This window comes from Corylus avellana, chromosome 5 (assembly GCF_965113065.1).
Source record: "Corylus avellana chromosome 5, dhCorAvel1.hap1.2, whole genome shotgun sequence".
Lineage (NCBI taxonomy): Eukaryota > Viridiplantae > Streptophyta > Magnoliopsida > Fagales > Betulaceae > Corylus > Corylus avellana.
Window position 1 is genome coordinate 26,784,314 of NC_142494.1, and position 17,920 is coordinate 26,802,233.

The 17,920-nt window shown below is 37.3% G+C and overlaps 3 protein-coding genes, 1 non-coding gene and 1 pseudogene across 4 annotated transcripts; 2 read left to right on the forward strand and 3 right to left on the reverse strand.

Moving 5' to 3' along the window:
* Positions 1 to 4,363: 4,363 nt before the first annotated feature.
* On the reverse strand, positions 4,364 to 7,731 carry LOC132181371 (chaperone). Its single transcript, XM_059594564.2, has 2 exons — positions 7,579 to 7,731; positions 4,364 to 4,719 (listed from the first exon to the last, which is right to left on the reverse strand). The coding sequence occupies exons 1-2, from the start codon at positions 7,689 to 7,691 to the stop codon at positions 4,494 to 4,496; spliced, it is 339 nt and encodes a 112-aa protein (XP_059450547.1). The 5' UTR covers positions 7,692 to 7,731; the 3' UTR covers positions 4,364 to 4,493.
* A 91-nt stretch (positions 7,732 to 7,822) lies between these two features.
* On the forward strand, positions 7,823 to 7,896 carry TRNAI-AAU (transfer RNA isoleucine (anticodon AAU)). The gene has a single exon. It is a non-coding gene; the product is annotated as a tRNA-Ile (tRNA).
* Positions 7,897 to 8,684: 788 nt separating this feature from the next.
* LOC132182134 (uncharacterized) lies at positions 8,685 to 9,757 on the reverse strand (annotated as a pseudogene).
* Positions 9,758 to 12,034: 2,277 nt separating this feature from the next.
* LOC132182894 (transcription factor MYB57-like) lies at positions 12,035 to 12,909 on the reverse strand. The gene is made up of 3 exons (XM_059596261.2): positions 12,771 to 12,909; positions 12,543 to 12,672; positions 12,035 to 12,446 (listed from the first exon to the last, which is right to left on the reverse strand). The coding sequence occupies exons 1-3, from the start codon at positions 12,907 to 12,909 to the stop codon at positions 12,035 to 12,037; spliced, it is 681 nt and encodes a 226-aa protein (XP_059452244.1).
* Positions 12,910 to 16,118: 3,209 nt separating this feature from the next.
* LOC132182892 (scarecrow-like protein 3) lies at positions 16,119 to 17,536 on the forward strand. Its single transcript, XM_059596259.2, has one exon. It carries the CDS (start codon positions 16,188 to 16,190, stop codon positions 17,436 to 17,438), a length of 1,251 nt encoding a protein of 416 aa, XP_059452242.2. The 5' UTR covers positions 16,119 to 16,187; the 3' UTR covers positions 17,439 to 17,536.
* The last annotated feature ends 384 nt before the right edge of the window (positions 17,537 to 17,920 follow it).

The following is a 17,920-nucleotide window of genomic DNA, read 5'->3' on the forward strand; positions in this document are numbered from 1 at the left end:
CAAGGTGGCCGGGTGGGCGTGTGGTGGTGCTGACTATTTGTTTATAATTTTCCATATCTTTAGATTCAATATCTCGGCTATTGGTTATATGTTAAGACCCAAAACCAGTCATCTATGCCTTGTCTCATTGTGCCTTGTATAGCAAGGACCAATAATAGTGAAATGTGCCTCGGGCAAATTAATTGTACTCATACTCACTATGGTTCGTCCACCCTAACAATCCTTCTTTTTTTGTTTGTTGTCACGATTTGGGTCGTTCATTTAAAATGAATGGCTCAGATAAAATATTCTCTTGCACTCGGTGCAATACCCTAAATATTGCATCGGATATCGATCTCATCTGGTAACATGTGAGAGAACTCTCATCCGTGCTTACTCAAATTAAATGTTCGACGCGTGGGATGCTAATGTCTATTAGTGAAACTCCTTGATTCCTTAAAAGAGCGATTTTCATCAAACTTGGAACACTTCACTTGGATATCTTGTTGTGACAAAATATTTTCGGCAACTTATTAACACGAACTTGAAATTGATGAAATTGCAAATAGTCCAACGCATGCAGTTAATATCAGCTTTGAATGTTGTATTAGCTATCCTATATAGTTTGCAACTTATTAACTATATATGATATCCCCACACTCTATAAAGCAAACGCTAAGAATCGTTTCTTTTTCCAAAACCATAAACGACACGTAAAGTGTATGGGTAGTTTGGTCTATCAGTTTTTTTTTTTTATTTGACTATTTTTTTATACCCAATTGGGCAACCTATTGCCAATGCATGCATCCTATTCCAAACCAAGGAAAACATCGTTGAATTTATGTAATGCTGCTGTATCAATTATTGTAAACTATTTCATCTCAAATGAGTTGGGAGATGGATTGAATGTGGTAGATGGATTTTCGAGTTGGGAGCGACATTAATTTAAAGTTGTGTGATCAAAGAAGTGGTCCCCCAAGCAAATAATATTCTTCAACTCAGGTAGCTAGAGTCCCATTTATTATGGGATTAATGATTCAAACTCCATGTCCAAATCCTACGGCAACATTATTATTCTACCAATTCATCAACTGTCATAATTTAGAAGTTCTGATCAACGCGATGCTTGTAAGAAATTTTATATGTAAAATAGCCATTTTCTTTTTAGATGGTTTGGATTGAAAAGTGAATAAAAAAAAAATGATGTACGCGTGACCATGAAAACACGAATAAATAACTTTTGTCATAATTTTACACACACCTATGGCTCAATCGGACTATATAAAAAGTAATGCATGCATGCTATCATCACAAGCCATTGATCACTATGATCATGATGTTAATCATTCATCGGACTAGCAATTTTTTACACGAACTAAGAACCCGATACAAAATTAGGGCGTTAAGATTAATGGGTCTAGCCTATATAATTTTATATTCATGTTTCGACATGACCTAAACTTGATAGATAACGTTAGGACTAACAATTTTTAACATAACTTGCAAATCCAACACAAATTGGCGATTTATGATTGAATGATCTAACCATTTTAATTAAACGAATCGGGTTTAAGTTAATTTATATAGTCTTATACTCATACGTCAACACAACTCAAACTCAACACATAAACATAAATTATTACCCTTAACCATTCATAGCATAACTTCTCCTCAATAATTATTAGACATTCGAAGAATTTGCCATCGTCAAACAAATTACAAAGTTCTTGCAATTCTGCCCATTTCAAAACACACGAAACGAAAAAAGAAAAAAAGAAAAAGAAATGAAGAATAAATAATTTGCAAATAACATGAAAGAGTACAAAGCTGACTAGGTTGATTACCCAAGAGACAACCTAGTCAGTTAAACACGTGTCTCAATATGAAACCCGTCTAATGTCCCGAGCAAATCTGCGTTGTAAAGAGAGGACGCCGTTTACCGAGGACTGCTCAAAGTGTCAAACTATCAGCACTCTCCCAACACGTGTCGACTTCTCATTGATGGCTATGTACAGTGCCAGGTGACGCAGAAGATTGATGGCGAGACCTTGGCCAGTGACCGTACAATCCAAACGGCGTCTAACTGAACAGTACCCTGCCCCAGACGCCCACGTGTCGCGAGAAGACAGCGGAAACACAGACCCCAGCAGATTTTCGGTGGTTGACGTTTCTGTCGGACGCGTGCTGAGAAAAGCTAAGCAGTGTATATTGTTGTACAATAATTGGGCAGGCAAAATTGGAGTTTTACTTGTTTACCCTTTTGGTTATGTTTCTCAGAATATAGTAGCGCCGATAGATTTCGTGGCTGACATTGTTATAAAAAGCGGTCGAACAGTATATTCCCCTCCATTTTATTTATGATTGAGAAAAGAAAATAGTGAAAAATATTGCATTATAGCAATTAATGACCATCTATCCACAAATTTTATTCTTGCAGATAAGAGTGGGTATTCAAACCGACAGCCTGGTCACTGTAACCCAAACTGAAAAAGGTCAGATTCATCTTCTCGGATTGATGGGTTTGTCTGGTTTTAAATTTTGAAGAACTATTTTATTTATATATATTATAAATATTGTACTTAAAATAAAGATTTTTTTTTTTTTTTTTTTAATTTTTTTATTGGTCAATAAACTCATATTATCATATACACTTGGTTTTTGTTTTGACGATGACACTCGAATTATTATTTTTTAGGGTTGGTACTTGTATTTAGAGTTGTCTAATTAACAAAGTTAATCCACTTTGAGACCGTCAAATCTACATTTAGAAGCCTTAACATAAACTTGGTGGTCTGTTAACATGGTTAGGGTTAGTCTCAAGCATTCTTTCTTGGTGCTCATTAAGGTTTCGGTTGTCGATTAGAATGTCTTCAAAGAAGAGACCAAAATGAACTTTGTGAGAAAGGGTTTTAGTTATAATATTGTCGGGAAAAACTCTAATTTGGTGGTAGCATGATCTAAGATCAAGCTTGGAAAAAATTTTAGCCTCATTGAGCTCATCCAACGGCTCATCTTTAGGTAGCAAATTTTCTTCTATGGATCATCTTAATTAAGGAAAATGATAAAGGCACCTCAACTTTGGCCCAACTTTCTCTTAAGTTTTTTTTAAAAAAAAACTGCATGTGGAGAAGAGAGAGAGCCTCAAACTAAAGCGAGAAATTTGGTCTAAAAGTTGAACCAAAGTTGAGTTTGAGTTGTAACTGTATCACACATTCTTAATTAAAGACCAGCTTGCATCACAACCTATTTTGCCCTCAACCCGAAAGTCATGGTCAAACCTAGAAAAATCCCATAGAACACCCAACACAACATCAACACCTCACCATATATATATATATATGGTGAGGTGTGCCTGCGCAAGCAATGTACTAGCTAGCTAGCACCTTAATTTGCTCCCCTTCCTACATTTGGGGTCAATGAAACACTGTGTACGAGGTTTTGGTATTAAAAAACACCAAAACGACGTAGTTTGGTATATTATTATATATATATATATATATATATATATATGACTGTGGCGGACGTAGTGGCATTAGCATATACCAAAACAACCAAGGCATAATTATGGTGTCGGTGAATACAGCCAAAATGGCCCATGAATGCTTCTCCATAATACAGTGAAAGACCCATGTGCGCTGTGCTTTTGGCATCTATGCCTTCGTTGGGGATGACAACCAAATTCAATCAAGAATAACTAATCAAGTTCATGTCCAATCCCTGCTCCGACAACGTGTATTGGATATGAAATTAGGATGGATGATGGGTTCTTTTTACTTTTAAGCTTTGTCGCAATTTCTTTGGTTTCAATTGCTTAGTGGAAGTTCATATTCTTTTTTCTGAAAGCTCACATATGGTGAAAGACAAGGAAATGCATGTGTGCTAGCTGTGGGTATAAGTAGCTGACTGAAACAAACTTCATCACTTGCCATGGGAGCACTGATGAAATATGTACAATTTTTAGGAAGCTCTTTTTGTTCCTTTGTTCCTCGGACTTGTGTTCTCCATTTATTCCTGACTGCCTCACTCGTAGGTTGTGAAGTCTGTGAGCAAACAGACAAAATTCGTACCAATAGCATAGAAAGTTCATCATCAAATTAATGTACCTGTATCTAGATAAAGATATATAGCCACACGTTCAAATTCAAAGTACTGAAATTATGTATAAATGAAGGACATCTGCTGCAGTGATTGAAAAGGAGAGAGAATCAATTCATTTCTTTCAAACTTTTATCATAAACTTGGAATCCAAGATAGGGTCGAATTCTGTAATTTGCAAGCCAATAGTCAGTGTGTCTTATCATTTCTTGACAAGTATTTACCAAACTGCCAAGTACATTTATTGCCATATCAAGATATAAAATACATTTTTTTATATATATATATATATATATATATATATAAATGAAATGCTATTACATATTTCCAAAATTCCAAAGTTCGCAGTCCATATTAATCAATTATGGAAGAGAGCACGACAAAAGAGAAAAATATGCTTTCACATGACCTGAGAAAATTCAAACTGATGCCATTTTAGAGCAATCAGGGCAGGAGAAATGGCCCTTGGCTTGACATTTATCGCAGGCAATGGATTGCACCTTCGACCCACCATCTCCAAGGGATTGATACAAGTCACTGCCAAGAATAAAACCAAAAGGTCCACCTTTGACTAGTCCAACTCCTTTACATTTTGAGCACGCTATCATCCTCAGATTGCCGCATCTCTTGCACATACCCAAAGAACTGAACATTTCAAGGTTGAAGGTAGAGAGCATACGTACACATGTCAGAATGTTTCCACAACCCTTAAAACTTGACTGAAAAATGTTACATGCATTCCCAAGTACACACTCCTTAAAGTAGCAGTAAAACTCACTGTTGGTGATCTATTCAAAATCTAATGGTAATTTTTACTATCACGTTAAGAAGTGAGTACTTGAAAGTAAACACTTAAAAATGCATGTGTCATTTCTCAACTTGAAAATGTGTTTTAAATGATAACGTAGTTTTATCAGTGTCTTAATAGAGTCTCCAACATTTGTGAGGAAATTTGCACTTGTGAGATGCCACTTGCTTCTAAACTCAAAGTAACCAATAATGTAAGTCATGGGTTAACATCCAACTATTCCCCCGGTAGTGATTACCTGACAAAGTATGGAAAATCTAATAAACCTCAACGGCTCAACCCTTCAAAGACAAGCACGACTGCAGATAAATTCCCACTTATAAATAGCATATCATTAATAAGTTGTGGACAAGACACAGAACCACCAAAGAGCTACATCAACAGCAGAATCACCTTGAATACTGGCACGGTGGTGGAGCAGTTCATTAAACATCGATTATTCATAACTTAGAATATTTAATACAAACAAGGGTCAAGAAGATTAATGGGCAAGTCCCAAACTAATTGCAATGCAGCATAGCAGCCTCTTTTTAAGAGACTTCATAAAATAATTCAGCCACTAGCATTTTTCATATTCAGATTTCTATCTTTATAATTGTTTGGCCACATACAAATCCTTTTCAAAAATTAAGGAAATCAAGCACCCAATAAAAAGAAGAAAGGAGTTCCAAGTAGCAAAACAACAGAATTCTAGTTTCCAAGCTCAAGAGCAATCACCAATAGCAATTCACGAGGTAATAATCAAACAAGAGAGCCAACCACAACAAACACAAAGTGGGGTGGAGATACAATACCATTAGAGTGCCCAAACAACTCTTTCAGGTTAAAATTTAGTACCCTAAAAAAGAAGACACAATTACAAGCACCCATTTTAACCAATATCAAGTCATTTTAACCAATATGAAATCAAAGCCTTCTTCCAATTGACAAGCTCCATGACACACAAGGAAAAGTACAATTTCAGTCATAAGCTCTAGATATCAATATAGTTAAAACAAATTAAGCTTTGAATAATACAAGTTCCCAAATACAAAATTCAAAAAGGGTATTGCAATGCAGTCTAGTTTTAAGAATCAGAGGTTGCTAATTTATCATACTGACATTAACTCAAACATCAAAAGGACAGAACCCCATATGCGTACTTGCCTGTACCAATATTCCAACTTCCAAGTCATAATCTACACACATCTTGCTCAAAAAAATAAGGTAAATTATACTTTGCCTCCTAAACTGTCCCCCCAATTGCACTTTCACCTCCAAATTACGACTCAATGCAACTTGATCCTATAAACTACCTAACCATTTCCTGAGTCAGATTTGTCTGTTAGTTTGGATGGCAAACATGATACATAACTAGCACGTGTGCCTAAGCTATTTTTACATGATTAGTTTACCATGTTTTCATAAGTTTGAGTTTCATCTTATATATTCTCTTGGGTTTGAAATAACCAACAACACATTTGCTTTTTGGGGGGACCGAAATCACCGGCCCAAACCTCGGGCCCGGTGGACAGCCAGCCCAGCTAACCCCAAGGAGCAACCGGCCCAGGTGTAAGACCCAGTGAACGGTCATTCCCCAGCTCCAAGGCCCGGTGGGCAGCCACTTTCTCTGCCTCCTGTACAGACCCCGCTAGGTCATGCAAAAGGACGAAGAAGCGGAATACCGGCCCAAGATTCCTGGGAGGGCCATTATCCCATCATCACCCCACACTATAAAAGCAAACCCCGACACTGTAGAAAGGTACGCATATTATTCTCCCACTTTCCTGACTGACTACAGTGCATTAACCCCTCTTTCACCAGAATCTCTAATTTGGGCGTTGAAGCGAGCTCACCGGAACCCCTCCAGTGACTCTCTAACCCTCTTTCTACTTACTTTGTGCAGGCCTTATTTGGAGTCTAGGCACGAGGCCAATGTGATTGGGCCACTGATCTTGGCACGAACACTTTTGATTCAAGAGGATAAAACCGTGGTAGAACACACTAAATAGCTAATAAGACGCACCCATGTAGATACAAAGATGTTTTTGGAATTTAGCATCATCATTAGAGTGTCCAAGCAACTCTCTCATACTAAAATAAAGTAAATTCACTAAAAAAAAGACAAGAGTACGTATCCCCTTTTAACCAATATCAAGATAAAGCCTTGTTCCAATTTACAATCTCTATAAAACCGAAAGGGAAATAAAATTCCAATAATAAGGCTATGGATATCCTATATTTAAAACAAGTATAGCTTAGATAAATAAAAGTTCCCAAACACAAAATTCAACAAGGGTACTATATTCCACTCCAATTATAACATTTAGAGGTTGAATTTTTTCCATACTGAGATTAAGTCAAAAACCAGAAGGGCAACTTTAACAGAACCCATCTACATAACCTTTTTTTTAGATGAATGAGAATTTTATAAAAGAACACAATAAGTACAAAATACTCCAGTAAAAACTACCAGCAGGTGAAAACACATTCAACATTTTCTCCTCCCCCCTCCGTTTTACTACATCAGCTAACGACTACACTCTGCAGCAAAAGAGAACCCATATACATACTTTTCAGTACCAATATTCCAAGTAACAATTTACACACATCTTGGGGTAACTTTGAGTTTCATATTATATATTTCCATGGGTATGAAATGAGAAAAGAACCCAAAATCAGGTAAAGAATATGAGATGAAGAGTTGTGAAGTTTACCTGCGCTGGGAGGCAGAGATGAAGGCATCAACTCTTGGGGCAGCAATGGTGGCGCATAATAACAGCGTGCCAACCCCAAATCCAGCCAGTTCGCTTGCCGTTATATTGTCCATCTCTTTCTACTGTATCCTTGTTGCCTCTGCTACACCGCCACTTAAGCGTTGGTGGCACAACCCCTTATCAGAACTTCAAAGTCCATGAAGTTACCTTAATAAAGTCATAGTTGTAATGAAGAATCGACATCGGCCTATTAGCTCAGTTGGTTAGAGCGTCGTGCTAATAACGCGAAGGTCGCAGGTTCGAGACCTGCATGGGCCAATTTAGAGTTTTGCAAATTTTTAGCAATAAAACAAGGCCTATGTGAGCTTCTTGAACAGTAAGTAGGTGACTGTCCAAGACCAAAAACAATGGATTAGTGTATGGGTAAATATGTAACTGCACCTTTTTTTTTTCTTTTTAATTTCTCCATGCCACATGGAATTTCCCACAATAATAGATAATTGCTATGGAATCGGGTTAAAAATAATTTCTTAAATTAAATCTATTAAACTGATATTCTTTCATGTTCTGATAGCATGTGTTTATTGAATAATGCATATGAGAAAATCATTTAAGAATCACATTATTTAAAGATAAATGTCAATTTAACGGACAAGGCTTCAGAAATTTTTTTGAGTCCAATTTGATATGGAAAACTTTGTCCATTATTTTATAGAGTTTAACTTTCTATTTGTAGCCTCATCTTTCTCAACATTCTACTTTTATTCCAAGTAAGCTTCCACTATGGGTCGTACTTGTGTCTTCTTTTTTAGTGTATTTACTTTATTTTAGTATGAGACAGAGAGAGTAGCTAGGACACTCTAATGAAGTAATATGGAGCAGATATTGGAGAGACAAAAACTAGGGGAACTAGAGCACACCGCACCAATAGACCCCAATGCAAACGCACAAAGTTATGAAAGAAGAGATATGATTCCTCTGCAAATTCTCAGTGTCACTGAATTCAAAAAAAAAAAAAAAGTAACATGTCAAGGACTTTATTATTTTAGGCAAAGCCAATTAGGCTCTCCTTTAATCACTAAAACAATCAGACTTAGCTAACTATATCATATATGCTTCATCAGCCTTCCATGAAATCCATCCTCAAAGTTATTCGAATCCACTCCACAAGAAAAAACCAGTAGTTGGATGATCCATGTCAGTGATGTCACCCTCTGGATCTTCTAAGTTCCACAGGCCACCATCCATATCTTCCTCTCTGATTGTATCCAACCATGAAGCAACATCCTGAGACATCATAGACAAGCATTGGTCCTCCAAAGTAGAGTACATGGAAGAAATCTCTTTTGTTCCCTGTGCATTAATCATCTGTTCTCCACTTGGGTCTGCATAAGGTGTTGTCATTTCCACGTCATCTTCCTGTGGTTGCTGCTCCTGTCTCTGTGGTGCTGGTTTTTGTTTAGGAATTGGGGCTTTTCCCTTTTCTTGCTTCCTAGGGGAATTGTGTTTCTTCTTGAAATGGGTTCTCCAGTAGTTCTTTATCTCATTGTCTGTTCTCCCAGGCAAGTATCTAGCAATATTTGACCACCTGTGTTTGCATAAAATAAAGAATTATGTATAAGAAATTAATGAGAGAGTGAGAGACAGAGACATAGACAGAGAGAGAGCATTACTTGTTACCCAAGAGAGCATGCAATTCAATAATAATGCCTTCCTCTAGAGGTGTTAATTGGCCTTTCTTGAGCCCAGGCCTGAGATAATTCACCCACCTTAGCCTGCAGCTCTTGCCACTCCTATTCAAACCTGGTAAAACAAACAAAAAACTATCAAATGGGTATGTTATTTTTATGGGATGATAAATTAAAGGATAAATTACCTCCTATAATCCACTCATAAACTAAATTGACCTCTACTGAACTTAAAAAAGAAGTAAACTGCTAAAAGATACTGTAAAAACAAAAAGAAGCAGGTCTAACATCAAAGACTCTAAGCTTATCTTCCTCACAGTAAGCAACATAGCCCAAATGAAAATTTAGGCACAAATTTGCCTACCTGTACACCTAGCCACAGAGCTCCATCTTCCCTCCCCATACAACTTGACGTATTCACTAAGCAACTCATCCTCTTCATGAGTCCAAGGACCTTTTCTCCACCCTTGTTTTGGAATCCCCCAACTCATCATCTAAGCTAATATTTCACTACTCTCAAGTACTTGTCTGCTGCTTACAAATTATATGGAAAAAATTCCTCAATGGCTTACCTTATATACTCCTCAAAAACTGAATTATGTTTTGATTTACTAAATTAATTATGATCTTACTAGCACTAAGAGCCTAAGATCTTTGAATCGAATTTTTTTACCAACTTCTTTACAACAAAATCAACCATCTAACCTCTAGTTTGAGACCAAGTGTCCAAACATACATGGTGCTTGCTGGCTTAAACTTTTATCTAGCCAATTAGAATGGAACAAGTGGGTCTTCTAGTTCTAGGGTTGATATAAACAACTCTCAATTAATTGCACGATTCAAACATTGTTTATAACAGATGATCTCTGCTTTTATAATTGTACAGAAGGTTCTATATATTATTTTGATGATGGTAATGGGGGGACGCGTCATTGGACACGTGGCTTTGATTCTATTTAAACTCATATGCTTTTTATATTAGGTATTGATGATAGCAGGAAGTTTCCATTAATATCAACAACATCATCAAAAGATAGCATGAGAGAGTTCGAAATCCTATAAAGTTCTTGTACCTTATTAACACATGCTTGATTTGATATATATAGTACAACAAAGCATATCATGAGCTCAACAATAGGGCCAAAATAGAGCAGTGACGAAATCAAATTACAAAGTTGGCGATTATTGCAATTGAAGTTCAAGAGATCAAGGGCATATTTGGTACACTGAAACAAACTTGAACAGGAATAGGAATAACTGTATAGTACGTAATTATTCTGATCCATAATCAAGCTAGTTTTTTTTTTTTTTTTTTTTTTGAAGTAAGGCTTTATTGCTTTCTTTAATAAATCAAGATGAAACAACTTGTTCAGCAAATGCAATATCTCATATGAATTCAGATAGTCTTCCATCCAATTAATTTCAACAATTGGTTCGCGGCCGTTTTCCCTTTTGATGTGCCTCACAAACCAAAATTGCTAACTCTCCAATACAATTTTGGCATCTTTAATCAGCTGCTCATATCGACTCCAACTTTGTTCTTATCTCCACAAACCATGCACTATTTCCAATGCATCTCCTTCGATTACAACATATTGTAGCCTCAAATCTCTACTAAAGTCCACTACTGTCCAAGTTCTGATACATACAATTTGGTGGATTAAATGGAGGCCAAAACACCTTCTTCTTGGACTTTGAGTGAAGAGGAGAGTTTCTTAAGTGTGGACGTGCAAATTTGCAAAGTTCGCTTGACCTTGGCTCAAACAAGATTGCAATTAAACGCGGAATAGAGAATTCGTGTCACGCTCGTTGCAACGTCCACTCGAGTGAAGACAATTTTAGAAAATGCTAGTTTTGTAATTTTACTTTCAGGGTTGAAGCCCTAATACTTTTTTTTTTCATATTCAATGGGGGATAAACCCTAGTACGGTATATACTATTTAAATTCAATAAGGATGGCTTGATTGTCCAGTTGTTGTCATTATTCAATTTCATAAATAAGAACACTCTAGAGAGAGTTTTGATCTTCAGTTTTCTTATAATTTATCTTAGAATTTTTTTTTCTTCCAAATTTTATAAAAGAGTTGTAAATTTTTGTGTATGCGAATTCTGCTGCATCACCTTTCAAGTCCACTAGTAAACAAACAGTTCTTATCATAATAGCCAACCCTCACATATCCCTTAAATGATTCAAACACTCACTAACCATGGCAACAGAGCTAATTGTACTCCTTATAAGACCGTGCACAAAGTAAGAAATAGGTCTTAATGTACCCCTGTTTCTACCGTTTACTTCTATATTAACCTTTCCTCTTTGTATGAATCAGAATCACTCGGGGTTAGAATTTCTCATTCGCCACAGAATTTGGTGTAGGAAGCATATGCATATATGTGTGCGTGTAATATGGTAGAATTTCTCAAACACACATATGGACAGAAAATTCCAAAGAAAAGCAGCCCAAAAGGAAAAAGGCAGAGTATTTTGGGAAAGTAATGGACCATCTTTTTGCTTTAAAAGTCTAATATCATTTTATTTACTGCGAATCTATGCAAAAGAACTGAATTAGACTTATTAACAACATCTGCGGCAGACAGAGAGAGAGAGGAGAGACATAATAACAATATCAATATGTCTGTCTAATCAGCCTTCCTAGAAAATGTACCCTCCACATATGAAACTTTCGAAAATTAACCACTCCAAAGAAAAAGCATTGGCGTGACTTAATTTGCATGGAGATCGTAGTTAATTTGAATTTCCATGAAACTGTCTAATCATCCAAGTTCCAGAGGCCATCCCATAGCATATCATCTCCCACTGTGTCGGACCAGGATGCAACATCTTGATACATAACATGATGATGAGGCAAGCACTGGTGCTGATCATAATTAGTCGTGTGGGTGAAAGCCGTCTGTTGCCTTTCTTGAGGCTCAGTCGTTTTCTTCTGATCAGTGCTTGTCTCTGCATGAAACAAGACACTTCTTATCATCATGTCATGTTCTAGTGGCTGCTGCTGCTGCTGCTCCTGCTGCTCTAGCTGTTGCTCTTCTAGTTGTTTTATTTGCTGCTTGCGCTGTTCATGCTTTCTTGAGCACTTTTCTTTCTTCTTGAAATGGGTTCTCCAGTAGTTTTTTATCTCATTGTCTGTTCTCCCCGGCAAGTATCTAGCAATAGTTGACCACCTGTTCATATTTGCACAAAATTAACACAAAAAATGACACGTAATAATAATGAGATAGATTAAGAGAGAGAGAGAGAGAGAGAGAGGGGTGCATTACTTGTTACCCCAAAGAGCATGCAGCTCAATGATGATGCCTTCCTCTTGAGGTGTTAATTGGCCTCTCTTGAGACCAGGCCTCAGATAATTCACCCATCTTAGCCTGCAGCTCTTGCCACTCCTATTCAGACCTGGAAATTTATACCAAGGAAGAAGAAAGGCATGTCAATGTGAATTACAAAGAATTTCAGGTTGCCATAAACAACAAATGTGGTATTTAATTAATTACCTGCGGATCTAGCGACAGAACTCCATCTTCCCTCCCCATGCAAGCTTACATATTCGCTAAGCAGTTTATCCTCTTCAGGAGTCCAAGGACCCTTCCTCCACCCCTGTTCTGACACCCCCCAAGCCATCATCGTTGCCATGATTTCACTTCCCACTTCGTACGCTGTTAGTTTCCAATTAAATAGTATGCCACAAATTGGACAAAGGGTTAGCTTATATATCATCCTCAATCACTCATCTTTACTCTTTCTTTCTTTCTTTCTTTTTTAATCATTTTCTTGACGATCTCTCCAGGACCAAAATCTTAGATCGAATTTTTCCCCTGATTTCTTTATTACCATCATGATCCTTTAGCCTATAACTCGAACCCAAGAGTTACTATATCCCTTGGTGCTAACCAGCTCGATTGTTTTCACCCAATTCAAATCACACAGGTGGGTCTTCTGAATCCTAGGGACCGTACAGAATGTCGTCAATGATGTTGGAATTCCGTAACCTGAACACGAGCTATTTTGTCGATATCTAGATTAAAAGAAAGCAAAAGCTAGTGGGTTGTTGATGTTTCTTGGAAAACGGCTGTTGCTCCAATGATTTTGCAACATTTGCTGATCTACAAAATCCTTTAAGTGCATGCTTTTGGGTTTGTTTATTGCTAGAGCTCTATTTTTTTTAACATAAAGAAGAGTCTAGCATGATGGATAGCAATTAGGGTATTTGTGAAAGGAGATTACTTTGACGACTCACCTACCCTAATATACTAATTTATGCTTATGTCAGTAGCATATCTGGAATTTAGTGCATTGTTTAATTGGTTAAACCATTTTTCTTTATACCTGCTTTGCCTATATATAGGTCTTGATCATGGCTATAAATAATATTTTAAAACATAAAGGCATCAAAACTCAAAAGACATTGAGAGACTATATACATGCATGATCTGGGAAAGGTTCAAAGATTGTAGACTTCTTGTGAAAATGGAGTGAAAAATGTTTGATATGATTCTACTACTTGGGTGGCATTTTGATGTGTGATCAGAAGCATGCGGGTTATGTAAAATTATTTAATCAGTGGCTGCTGATTAGAGCTTTAATTCTGAAATAGGGGGTGACCGTACACGTGCATGGTAAGTATTTGAGGAGATTTGTGAAGGTTCTGGAAATGAAACATGTACAAAGAACTTAAAAAGTTCGAAGAATATATTGTGATGTCTTAATGCTTCTAGAAGGTTGATGTTTCGATCGACATCATGGACCGGCCCCAATGTTCAAGCTATGAAATAAATAAAAAAAATTAAAATCCATGCTCTACCTAGAATTCTAGGCTGTGTTTGGCAATATCAATTATTACATCCCTATGACAAGATTTCACCACAACTTCATTCATGGCAAAGGAGACAGTTATAATAATGATTACATCATGGAGCGAGTTGTCGAAGGAACTTATTTATTTGCAACTTTATTTACAATTTTTTTTATAATTTATTAACATATGTTAACATGTGATTGGCCGATATAGAGATCTTAAATTTATATATTATAATGCAACAAATTTAATTTCTCCAAACTCCAACTATATAATAAGGAAGGTATACCTTTAAAATATGGCTATGAAAATATGGTTCCCTTGCCTCTTTCAATATAATATATATTGAGAAATAGGTATGGATCGATTCCACTACATTCTGATTTTTTCATTGAAAGCAAAATATATCCAACAAGAACATAAAATAAGGAATTACATCTTTTTCAATGGCTAATTTTTTCTCCTGGTCAAAGTGTCATGCGTCCCTTTAATATGTAAGAAATACATATTTTTTTAACCTCCGCACACGGGTTCTCTCATACCCATGAGATTAACCCACCCACTTACCCTCAATCACCACCACTCTTAAGGAAAGACACAATGGATCCCCTAAGTTTCAAATTTGTTGAAAGGAATCCTAAACTTATCACAAGCCCTAAGTTTCAAACTCTTCATTTAAACTTGCACTTAAGACCTCCATCCTAAAGACAAATCATAAAAGGCAGTGCATAGAACTTAACAAAAGCCCATCAAGGCCTAACCCAATATCCTGTCTTTATTGTTTTGTTGCGATGGCCAGGTTCAAAGCAGCTGGGAGCAAAGGGTCAATGAGATGTATTGAGGATGGGCGCCACCTATTTCAACTGATGAAGACAAATTGATTTTGTTTAAATGCAAACCAAAGAGCTTGTCTTTTTCCATTAATGTCTAAATTCCTTTTGTTTTTCTTTCACCCAATACATATTAACTAATACTCAGCATATTGCAAGTATATTCATCTTATACTTGGTTAACACATGCACATTCTTATTTCTATTGTTTTCTTCAGGGAAACATTTTGGTAAGACTCCACTCCACAAAAAGTTAGATATATCGATGTTCGCAAAATAATAATTCAAATAAATTACAATCAACGTACGTTTAAGGGAACCTAATGATTTTTTTATTTTTTTGTTTAATGAGTGGAATTTCTAGATTAATCTTCTTTGCTTAGACTTATTGCACTTGTGAATTATTGTTCTTGGAGCTCTGTGATCCGTCAGTCAGCCGCACACATGCATACAAGGAACTTTAGTTGATGACGAGTGAGGTGGACACCACTGTTAAAGCTAAACTCTGATGGTAGATGCAATTGCCCTTTCATAGGAAGGGCCAGTCTTCTTCGTGTCACAGTCCACACGAGCGCGACGTGGTTTAAAATTTGATAGATAAATTTAATTAAATTTAGTGATTAACATGATAAATATAATCACATTAATTGTTATATTGTTTTGTAAAAAATTTATAGTAAAAATTATGATACTTATCACTGTTCTAACACAATTATTTTAATTGCTAAAATGGATATAATTACTGTCAAGTTGTCATCTTATCTTTGTTTTTGGTTTTGAAACGAAATTTTTTTATTTTTTTCAAGGGTCAGGAATTCATGGTATCAATTCCCACCTGTTCAATAATTTGGAGAAGAATAGGTTAGTTATAAAAAAAAAGGATAAAATAGTAATTTCACTTTTATTTTGACAATGTTACCATCTTCTTATAACTAACCGATTTCTCTCTAATTTTTTCAACCGGAGAGAAACTGTTTCCAAATTTCTAATAATTTATGTCATGGTTTAAAGCTTTAAATCCCATTTTCCATTGACTTGGAAGAATCCACAAAAAGGTCAATGTTATGAACAGTTCATACGTCCTTGGAAATACTCCACCCTTTTGTAATTATTCATTTGGAACTCTTAACATACTTCCAAGAGCAAAGTTCTCATTTCATCCTCACCAGTCACCACCCACTCCTTCAAAATATTTGATTCCCCATATAAGTCTTAGAGCATCCCACAAATGACAAAGCCTTCCTTCAACATTTAGCACAAGCAAAAGGAAGCTGCAGCTGCAAATCATGAGTTCAACGTCTCCTTCCAAGAAACCGGACGTAAATCTTTCCCTAACGTTAACGACGTCTCCGGCCAGGCCGCCGTGCCACGTCGTTGAAGCCTTAAAGCCTGAAGAAAGAGGCATACGCCTCATTCAACTCCTCTTGACATGCGCTAACCACACCTCATCCGGCAACCTCCACCATGCCGACGCATGTCTCCGCCAGATATCGCCGCTCGCCTCGGTTTCCGGCGATCCCCTGCAGCGGCTGGCGGCCCGGCTCGCTCACGCCTTAGCAACCCGGCTCGTCAAACGCTGGCCGGGCCTTTACAAGGCCCTAAACCATTCTCAACCGTCTAAGCCGGAAGTAGCAGTGGACCGAGCATTTCCTTGCCTGGGTTTTGCCTATGCTATCATAGCCCGGACCTTGGCCCACGCCATGTCGGAGGAGCGGGTAATCCACATTGTAGATTTGGGCTCCGGGGATCCGAACTTATGGGCCTCAGTTATGCAAAGCTTCGTGGGTATGGGCCATGGCCCGTCCCGCCCACCCCACTTAAGGATCACATGCGTAAACAGCAACAAAATTATTCTAGAGAAGATAGGTACAAGGCTTGTGAAAGAGGCAGTAGGCCTAGACATGGCCTTCCAATTCAACCCTCTGAATGTTCCTCTCAGAGAGCTGACCGCCGACATGCTTAAGGTAAGGTCAGGAGAAGCATTGGGTTTTGTTTCAATTCTTTGTCTTCATGTCCTGTTGGCCGAGGACGATCGAGTGGAAGCAAATTTTGGGTTTGGTGGCAGCAAAGGCAATGGCGTCAAGGATTGTAAGCAAATGGGGGAATTTTTGGGAATGGTAAAGTCAATGTCCCCAAAAGTGTTTTTCTTGGTGGAGCAAGAAGCCGACCATAATTTAAACCGGTTGGAGGACCGGTTTGTTGAGGGGCTGCACTACTATAGTGCCATGTTTGATTCATTGGAGGGGAATTATGGGTGTGAGGAGAGAGTTGGAATGGAGGAAATGTTTGGGAGAGAAATTGAAGATATTGTGGCGTGTGAGGGCTTGGAAAGGGAGGAGAGGCACGAGAGGTATGGGAAGTGGATGGTTCGGTTTGGTGGTGCCGGGTTCAAGCCGGAACGGTTGTGGTGTGATGGGAAGCAAATGGTGGAGGAGGCCAATGGGAAGGATGGATATAAAATTGTGAATGAGAAGGCTGGCTTGATGATTTGTTGGCATGAACGGCCTCTGTATGCCGTGTCAGCATGGATTTGTTAGCTATTTCTTCTCATTAATTACATTATGTGTTTTTTTAATTGTTTTAACCTTGCGAATTATCAATGGAAGTAGAATCATATTTGCACAATTGAAGTGCCTTTGATTTTGGGGAAAAATTGGAGCGTCATTCCAAGGGAATTGATACTTTCTCATCTACTTTGGTCCTTAATTTACGTATTTTAATTCACTAGAGCAATAGGTTCTTAATTTGGAATGCTAATGTGGGGTTGGTGTCCAAAAAAAAAAAAAAAAAAACCCAACCACCCGACCCACTTGACAAAAATCGATTGAAACCGACTAAAGCAGGCTGGTTCGGTTATATTGGGGTCAGGGGGTTGGAAAAAAATTGTTACTTCTAATTGGGAGATCAGTTTAAGGGTAAAACTGGCTTCAATTTTAGAGGGGTTTATAGAGAGGAGATAATATTATCATATCAAAATCATACCACAAGATGCAACATCTCATATTAATTCATAAAGTTT

Coding starts and splice junctions, on each gene's coding strand:
- LOC132182894 (XM_059596261.2), bottom strand. CDS start 12,909: ATGGCAACGATGATGGCTTGGGGGGTGTCAGAACAGGGGTGGAGGAAG. Junction 12,673..12,770: donor TTCTGTCGCTAGATCCGCAG/GTAATTAATTAA, acceptor ATAAATTTCCAG/GTCTGAATAGGAGTGGCAAG. Junction 12,447..12,542: donor CATGCTCTTTGGGGTAACAA/GTAATGCACCCC, acceptor AAATATGAACAG/GTGGTCAACTATTGCTAGAT.
- LOC132182892 (XM_059596259.2), top strand. CDS start 16,188: ATGAGTTCAACGTCTCCTTCCAAGAAACCGGACGTAAATCTTTCCCTA.
- LOC132181371 (XM_059594564.2), bottom strand. CDS start 7,691: ATGGACAATATAACGGCAAGCGAACTGGCTGGATTTGGGGTTGGCACG. Junction 4,720..7,578: donor ATCTCTGCCTCCCAGCGCAG/GTAAACTTCACA, acceptor TGAAATGTTCAG/TTCTTTGGGTATGTGCAAGA.